This window comes from Lissotriton vulgaris, chromosome 5 (genome assembly GCF_964263255.1).
Source record: "Lissotriton vulgaris chromosome 5, aLisVul1.2, whole genome shotgun sequence".
In the NCBI taxonomy this organism is placed as follows: domain Eukaryota; kingdom Metazoa; phylum Chordata; class Amphibia; order Caudata; family Salamandridae; genus Lissotriton; species Lissotriton vulgaris.
Window position 1 is genome coordinate 1,922,441,949 of NC_141693.1, and position 9,654 is coordinate 1,922,451,602.

At 45.8% G+C, this 9,654-nt stretch overlaps 1 protein-coding gene across 1 annotated transcript; it reads right to left on the minus strand.

Moving 5' to 3' along the window:
• Positions 1–1,882: 1,882 nt before the first annotated feature.
• LOC147717732 (uncharacterized) lies at positions 1,883–3,914 on the minus strand. The gene has a single exon (XM_086919876.1). It carries the CDS (start codon positions 3,912–3,914, stop codon positions 2,058–2,060), a length of 1,857 nt encoding a protein of 618 aa, XP_086776002.1. The 3' UTR covers positions 1,883–2,057.
• Between the last annotated feature and the right edge of the window lie 5,740 nt (positions 3,915–9,654).

Below are 9,654 nucleotides of genomic sequence, written 5' to 3' on the forward strand. Positions count from 1 at the left end.
GCAGGCTTCGAAGATGGTTCACGATGAGGAGGGCCGCGGCAGCGCCAGCAGGCTTCGAAGATGGTTCACGATGAGGAGGGCCGTGGCAGCGCCAGCAGGCTTCGAAGATGGTTCACGATGAGGAGGGCCACGGCAGCACCAGCAGGCCTTGAAGATGGTTCACGAGAAGGAGCCGCGGCAGCGCCAGCAGGCCTCCAAGGATGAGTTTGTCTCGGTGTCTCTCGACTCCAGGATACAACTGCCTTCCTGCTCTGGAGCTGCCCCAGTTTTAGGTCTGGCGCCCTTTGATGTCCAGACCCTCGCTCTTGGAGGTCGGGAGGTCCGGGATGAGGGAGTCCAGACACCCAGCAGGGGGGTGGTGCCAGCGCCCAGGGGAGGCTGGGGGCGATCGACACCTGGCGGAGGGGAGCCATCGCCACTCCTCCTTCCATTGACCTGCCAAGTGGTCTCTTTACCCCCTGGGCGGATGGTGGTGCCTCGATGTCAGGGCCTGGCCAGGCCCGAGGTTGAAGTCGATCCGAGGCCACGCGGCCTGGTCGTGTAGTGTCCAAAATGGCGGCTGGGCCAGGGGCAGTGGTTCTGGAAGGGGCCCGGGCCAGCCGATGCCGGGGTGTTCGGGAGCTGGGGTTCCGTCGGGGACGGACCGTGGGTTGCCCCGGCGGGTTGCCGGGATAGTTCTTGTCCGGGAATCAGGAGGAGCAGGGGTCCGTGCCTCGCCATGCGGGGAGGGATCGGGCCTTCCACGAGGCCTGTCCAACATGACATTTTAAAAGTAATGCGCGGGTGTTACGATTATACTATAATGAAAGAAATAGATGTTTTGTCTATTTCTTTCATTTTAGTATAATCGCGGCACCCGCGCATTACTTGTAATATTTTAAAAGTAAAGCGGGGTGCGTGATCATACTAAAATGAAAGAAATTACTCTTCACAGCCCCGTCCCTTTCAGACTGAGTGCCCCGACTTCCTGCTGGGGTAAAAGGTTCCTTATCTTCTTTATGGGGCCATCTGGAAGATAAGAAACCTTTTCCTTCAGCAGTAAGTCAAGTAACCTAGTCTGAAAAGGACGGGGCTTAGCGAGAAAGAAGAATGTCACTAGGACCTCTTCTCCAATGGCTGGCCACCATTTAGGAGGCCAGCCAATGGAGAAGAGGGGAGGGGCTTAACCTCGCTAGTGAAACTCTCCCTACATCATTAAATCTCGCCAGCTCGACTGCGCATGTGCGCAGTTTTTCGCAGGCTGCGACCTAATAATGCAAAAATCGCTGTGGCCGCAGAGTCGCAAAATTCTAGTGGCCTGGAGTATAGCCTCTTTACCATCCTTCTGACTGGATGACTTACATACTTTCACTGCTTACTTTTGTCTCTTAGGTTAAGCATTCAATGGGAGTTCATGTGTTTTGGGTTTATGGATTTTATCACTAATCCCTGCTTGTGTTGCGGTGCAGAAAATAGCTGCAGCACAAGCCTCAATGCAAAAAGGCATGTTTGGAAACATCCCTGCACCGTGCACTAAGTGGTGCTCCCCAGGACCCCACAGCGGAGGGGCCCTCAAATTTGCTTCTGTCTGCCTTTTCATGGCCGTCGAACTGCCATGAAAAGGCAGACGGAATCGGACACCATAATCCGGACAACAGTCTGCGCATGCACCGCTGCTATTCAGGGATTACCTGTCTCACAGCCACCCCGATGGGATTGCCAGTCCTGTCGTAGGCGGCGGTCATTCCCACTGCCCACAGTGCTGTGACCGTCAGTATTGTTATCTGGCAGCTGGGCTGCGGCCCTGGATGTCGGGCAGACTGCCACCAATGGCCTGCCTGTGGTGGTACATATGACATCATGATCTGGCCCTACGTTTTCCTTCTTTCTTACTAGTTGGGTCTGCTATCATATACTTTTTGTTATCTGGTATTTGTATGTTGCATATTATTATAAAGTTAGAATTTTATGAAATTTGTTCAACTTGTAATAACTGCATGTGTTTGCTACTTGTGTGTCCACACATGGGTTAGTATTATTGCTGATGTACTTAAGTTCTTGCCATATTCGCTGCACCTCTAGAATGTTTTACAAGTTTGTTCAATGAAGGTGTGTTTTTGCATATGGCTGTGTAGAATTGATAACCGACTAAAGCTCTTCACACATTCACTGCACTTGAATGGTTTTTCCCCTGTGTGAGTTTGCTGATGAGCCCTTAATTCTGACGAGCTATAAAAACGACTCCCACATTTAATGCAATGATAAGGTTTTTCCCCAGTGTGTGTTCGCTGATGTCTTCGGAGAGCTGATATTTGACAAAAGCTCTTCACACATTCACTGCAATGGTAAGGTTTTTCACCAGTGTGAGTTCGTTGATGGCAATGGAGGTTTGATAATTGACTAAAGCTCTTTACACATTCATTGCACTTGAATGGCTTTTCCCCTGTGTGAGTTCGCTGATGAATCCTTAATGCTGAAGAGCCACGAAAACTACTTCCACATTCATTGCAATGGTAAGGTTTTTCCCCAGTGTGTATTCGCTGATGTCTTTTGAGAGATGATAACAGACAAAAACTCTTCACACATTCACTGCAATGGTAAGGTTTTTCACCAGTGTGTGTTCGCCGATGGCATTGTAGGTCTGATAACTGACTAAAGCACTTTACACACTCATTACAATGGTAGGGTTTATCCCCTGTGTGTGTTTGCTGATGTCTGTGTAGGTAATATGATTGACTAAACCCCCTCCCACATTCACTGCACTTGAATGGTTTTTCCGCTGTGTGTGTTCTCTGATGTTTGTGTAGGTGTGATAAGTGACTAAAGCTTTTCACACACTCACTGCACTTGAATGGCTTTTCCCCAGTGTGCTTTTGCTGATGAACATGGAGCTGTGATAACTGGCTAAAACTCTTCACACATTGAGTGCAATGGAATGGTTTTTCCCCTGTGTGTGTTCGCTGATGAATTTTGAGGCTTGATGACTGACGATAGCTCTTTGTACATTCACTGCAATGGTATGGCTTCTCCCCAGTGTGTGTCTGCTGATGGTTGAGTAGAGTTGATAACAGACGAAAGCTCTTCACACATTCGCTGCAATTATATGGCTTTTCACCAGTGTGTATTCGCTGATGGTATTGTAGTTGTGATAACCGACTAAAGCACTTTCCACACTCACTACAGTTGTATGGTTTTTCCCCATTGTGTGTTCGCCGATGTATTTGGAGGTGTAATAAACAACTAAAGCTCTTTCCACATGCATTGCAATGGAATGTTTTTTCTCCTGTGTGTATTCGATTATGTCTTTGGAGTTGTGATACACGACTAAAGCTCTTTACACATTCATTGCAATGGTAGGGTTTTTCTCCTGTATGTGTTCGATGATGTATTTTGAGGTGTGATAAACATATAAAGCTCTTTGCACATTCATTGCAATAGTATGGTCTTTCACCTGTGTGTGTTCGCTGATGTTTTTGGAGATCTGATGACTGACAAAAGCTCTTCACACATTCACTGCAATGGTAAGGTTTTTCCCCCGTGTGTATTCGTTGATGTCTTTTTAGCGCTGAAAATCGACTAAAACTCTTCTCACATTCACTGCACTTGAATGCTTTTTCCCCTGTTTGTGCTCGCTGATGATTACTTAATGCGGAAGAGTAACCAAAACTGCTCACAGATTCGCTGCAAGGGTGTGATTGTTCCCCTTTGTGGGCTTGTTGATGACATTGTAGGTTAAATAAACAACTAAAGTTCTTAGCACATTCAGTGCTATTGAATTGTTTTTCTCCTGTGTGCATTTGCTGAGGGTGCTTTAGGTCTGATGGCAAACTAAAGATCTCACTGCATGTGCCCAATACTTCTCTATTGGTTAGGGTGTCTGAGTTGGGAGTATGTTTGTCTACAACCAATGATTGTGCCTCCTGAAGGGCAAACATGGCTGATAAAGCACTTGTATGTTCCCACATAACCTGAATGTGTGCAGTATTTTGCAGGTTTGCTTTCCGATTTAACAATGTTCACCAAATACATGTCACACTCATAATGTGTTTAAGGCTTTTTGTAGGTAATAGTGTCTTTAGACTGGATAATCATTTTTCACAGTTACGGGTAAAGATTCATCTTCCTTCTGGTTGGTGCACATTGTGCTTTAAGTTTGCTTTATAGATAGCAGAACTCCTCTTTGCTTTACTCTTCAGTTGTATAGCTCCACTGTGTTGCTCTTTTCTCTGGTTCCTGTGGTTTGGCCTGACAGAGTTTACCATACATCTAGCGCACTGAATAGTGTTCATCAGTTTAGAAAGCAGAGCCCTGCTGTAAACACATTATACCAATCCCATGATCAAAGCCGGCATTGGACACCTGTTTACACAGGAGGCGGTTTGTTTATGTTGTTGCCTTAAATTTCCAAAGGTTATTTCTTTTTTTTATGGAGTGGAAGTGCACTGCTCAGACTCTTACATTCTCTGAATTGCTCTTGACTGCTTCTTCCAGTGTCTGTCAGTGTATATTCAGGTCTGTCTGTCTCTGACAACGCTAATGTTTTCCCGAATACTAGAGTACAGGTTTTAAATGTTTTTGGAGATTTAAAGTAGTATCTTCAATATCCATATTCACTTCTTTCATCCAAGGCTAATTTTCTGTTGGATGTAAAGAGATGTTAAATTATTAAATGCAAATGTAATAGAACGTGAATACTCAATGTTTTACTGGTTGTAAAAGACATTTTTTCTTTACCATGTTTGGTACAAGGGATATTTCACTATACATAGATATTTAATGAACAGTTCTGTTGAGCAATCACATCTTATTTACTTCTGAAAAGGAGGTGATTTACTAGCTTTCACAGAGTAACTTAGTAAAGAAAGAGTTCTCACAGAGCACCTGCATGCAAGAGGTAAAGCTTTAGGATGATGTATATGGACAAGACTTCATTGAAACCAGAACAGATTGTGGAAAAAGGGATGTGCTGATGATACTTAAGTTTTTGGAAGAATAGAACAATGATAACTCTTCAGGAAGTGCATAACACAACAAAATCTTCAGGAAGTATATAACAAAGGTCATTCAGGATGCATTGTTAGCCAAAGCAGTGGAGTGGCTTACTGTATGCACACAGCAGAAGTCAGGTAATGAATGGACTGATAGTCAGTGTCCATGGTTGGCAGTGTGGGTATCACAAGCTTGATTACAGAAGCTTTGCTGATAGGTACAAACAAAGGAAGTGCAAAGGTTGGTCCTTATGAGATACAAACAGAGGAGATGCAAAAGTAGGTGCTTATGAGGTACAGAGGAGGTGCATAGATAGGTAATTATGAGATACAAACACAGAAGTTGCACAGGTAGGTGCTTATGAAGTATAAACAGAGGAGGTGCACGGGTAGATGCTTACGAGATACAGATGGAGGAGTTGCACAGGTAGGTGCATGTTCCTCCCTGAGTCTGCTCCAATCTGTACCGGGTGGGGTATTGGTGTACACTGTAACCTGTTCTCCTGCCTCACATGGGCGCTTGCTGAGTGGGTGTTACCACTTTGATCCTTTTCTTAAAGGGAGTAAAACCTCAGAAAACACGACACCTCAAGGCTACTTGCCTTGAGGGGAAGATCCAGGTGAGGGTCTAGGTGTCAAGCAACATAAGACAAAAAAATCCTAGGAAACACTGTTTCTCCGGATGTCCCCACAATAGATCCAAAGGTTAATTTGTTCTCAGTCCACTCTCCCTAACTCAGATTCCTTTTCCAGTGCCGCTGGTGCTACACCTGCCTCTAGGCACCCTTCCGTTAATACTGGTTCTCTCGCCTTCTACAAATGATCGTTGTTGGTTTGAGGCCGGCTATAGAGTTTGTTGTACAGGAAACTCCTTCACAAATGTGACAGGTATCCCATCTGCTCTCCTTATTAGAACTGCCACAGGATATAATGAGCTTGTAATGAGATGGGCGGAATATCTGTCATGTTCAGTGACCTAGTAACCAGTCTGCCAAACTTTAAACCAGGTTATTGGTGCACATTCTGCCCGGTGTTTGTTCAGTGTTGGAAAGTCTCAATTTTATAAAAGAGACAGTATTATCTCACTACAGATGTAAGTTGTAGTCTTAATGCCACCCCTGCCATGTTTCTTTTTTCTTCTTTTCACAGCTCCTGTCACCTATGCTCAAGAATTGTCCAGAATCTAGTTTACTATTGGTTCACTATGATGTTTCCAGAGATGGATGCCCTTCACTATGCTGAATGTGGGTCGGCTGAGAAGAGGACTGGCTGCAAGCATGGGAGGCTTAACTGTAATCAAGAAACCCATAAGAGAAGTCTTCTGCTTTCATGCATCCCATTGGGCTCTGGGAACTGCAGTCTTTATGTGACTGCGCTTAACGTGGCTGCCATATAAATAAGGCAAGGGAAAGTAATGCATAATACCCTGCTCTCTGCATTTAATAAAGTTGAGACCTTCCATAACTTTACACTTAGGAAACTCTAAACTCTGATCATGCATTCAACATATCTGTCACAGGGCAGAAGCGAAAGTAAGTTATATAAGAGAATGCAGAAGGGAGGAAAAGGGAAGAGAAATTGGCATAAGCAAGGGGTCAGCCTTAGAAAAAGATAAAATGAAGAACTTAGTTTAGCGTGCTTTTAGACCTCTAATTTCAACACTTTCCAGAACGGGGCGGGTCAGATATGAATTTGCTGTGGGTGCCATATATTCAGAGCACTGCACCAAAGGGCCTATTGAAGGTAGATGTCTGACAAATGAGAGGATCTGAGATGAAGACCTACTTCTTAGAGTTCTGTTCTTGCTCGATAGCCCAAACCTTCATTTTAATGCATCAGATTTTATCACTGCATTAATTAAAAGTGATAGTTCTCAAACATGAACTTAGAAAACATTTATGCTTTCCCTACCGTGACAACAATACCATCAGTTGTCATGTACACCATCTATGTGACCTGGGTTGTTATTATACATGGAACAAATGATAGTTTATGAAATCAAATAAAATAAATTTTGTACAGTGCACATCCTGAGCTCATGTATTTCAAGGCGCTCTCATATGTGGGGATTATGAAGTAAAAGGAGCCAAAGTGAAATAAAACAATTGCCTAGAATCACACAATTTGGTAAAGCAGTGATGCCTGGATGGATCCCATGTTTGCTAATTTCAGAATGTGCAATTCAAAAAGTAGAGGAGTATCTTCTTTGCTCTCTCATTTTATAATACAAGTTAGTGTTTGTCTTTAATTCTTGGGGCATGGTTTATGCATGGGTGACAGAGAGAAGGCTCGGCTTAATTTAGCCCGAGGAACCAAGCGAATCCCGAGCTGAGCCAAAGCCAGGCATCTGGTTTGAGCCTTCACTGGTGATTTGACTATCACTAAAACATTTAGTGAAGCAGGAATACCAACACCACAGCGCCTGACTCTGTTTCAAGATTGACACGAGTCTGACCTCCTGCTGCTGGACGAAACTCTGACAGGAGTGGCCTGGACAATAGGTTTCCTGTCACAGGGAGGTGTAACCACCTCCCCAGAGAGGCTTTAGTGTATTGGGGCTGGGTGGGTGCAACATGTATCCTGTACCTTCGACATTCTATTTCGATTAGAAGACGGAAGAATCTCCCTTGGGGTCAAGTAGTGACTCACGGGCACTAACGAAGCATCTTGCCGGTCTACATTTCCAAGGCTCCCGCCGGAACCCGAAGGTTTTGCAACACAGGACACGGACTCCCAGACATCTCCGAGGCCGACATGAGATCACAGAAAAGCTGAGACCTGTAGCCATCACGAGAGACGTGGGACTGGAACTCCTGGACACCGTGCACATTTGCAAGTGCATCTGCTTCCCTAGCTTTCCTGAAGTTGTGCATTGGGCTACTCGTAGTCCAAGCCCTGAGCACCATCTTCACCGAAGATTGTGGGCCTACACTCCACGAGTATTCCGTGGGCCCACTTCTAGTATTTCTGCTCGAGGCCCCTTCGCGATCCCTGGTCAGTCAACTGGTGGATCCCTATTAAGGTAACTCTTGTATCTTGGGCTGCCCTTGTTTTTCCAGACGTGCCCCGACTCCCCTCCAAAGGGTGAGTCCCTCAGACCTTGCTGACCTGCTCCGGAAAAGGGGGTGGTGATGAACAGAGTGTCTGAATTAAGCAGACCACTCTTACCCAGTCCAAAGATCAGGGCTTGATCCATCACCGTTTTTTAGCTCACTGCACCATCCCAGCTCAGAACTTGGCTATATGCAAATTAGTCTGACCCTGGCCCAGTGCATCATGGGAACAGGGCAGACCAAACTACCAAGCCAATTCTTATACTGGGAAGGAAACAAGCTACCGGGGACCGGTTTCTGGCATTTCAGCCGTCTTCGGCCCGGCTTGCTTGAATCCTGATGGTGCAATGAGCTAGGAACTCACATCTGAGTATACCCTTCCACGCTTATGGTGGACAAAAATGATTCAGAAAAGGGGGTGGTGATGAACAGAGTGTCTGAATTAAGCAGACCACTCTTACCCAGTCCAAAGATCAGGGCTTGATCCATCACCGTTTTTTAGCTCACTGCACCATCCCAGCTCAGAACTTGGCTATATGCAAATTAGTCTGACCCTGGCCCAGTCCATCATGGGAACAGGGCAGACCAAACTACCAAGCCAATTCTTATACTGGGAAGGAAACAAGCTACCGGGGACCGGTTTCTGGCATTTCAGCCGTCTTCGGCCCGGCTTGCTTGAATCCTGATGGTGCAATGAGCTAGGAACTCACATCTGAGTATACCCTTCCACGCTTATGGTGGACAAAAATGATTCAGAAAAGGGGGTGGTGATGAACAGAGTGTCTGAATTAAGCAGACCACTCTTACCCAGTCCAAAGATCAGGGCTTGATCCATCACCGTTTTTTAGCTCACAGCACCATCCCAGCTCAGAACTTGGCTATATGCAAATTAGTCTGACCCTGGCCCAGTGCATCATGGGAACAGGGCAGACCAAACTACCAAGCCAATTCTTATGCTGGGAAGGAAACAAGCTACCGGGGACCGGTTTCTGGCATTTCAGCCGTCTTCGGCCCGGCTTGCTTGAATCCTGATGGTGCAATGAGCTAGGGACTCACATCTGAGTATACCCTTCCACGCTTATGGTGGACAAAAATGATTCAGAAAAGGGGGTGGTGATGAACAGAGTGTCTGAATTAAGCAGACCACTCTTACCCAGTCCAAAGATCAGGGCTTGATCCATCACCGTTTTTTAGCTCACTGCACCATCCCAGCTCAGAACTTGGCTATATGAAAATTAGTCTGACCCTGGCCCAGTGCATCATGGGAACAGGGCAGACCAAACTACCAAGCCAATTCTTATACTGGGAAGGAAACAAGCTACCGGGGACCGGTTTCTGGCATTTCAGCCGTCTTCGGCCCGGCTTGCTTGAATCCTGATGGTGCAATGAGCTAGGGACTCATATCTGAGTATACCCTTCCACGCTTCTGGTGGACAAAAATGATTCAGAAAAAGGCTTGTCTCCCTTCTGGTGAAAAATTGGCTTGGTAGTTTAGTCTGCCCTGTTCCCATGATGCACTGGGCCAGGCACAGACTGATTTGTATATAGCCAGGTTCTGAGCTGGGATGGTGCAGTGAGATAAATAACGGTGATGGATCAAGCCCTGATCTTTGGACTGGGTAAGAGTGGTCTGC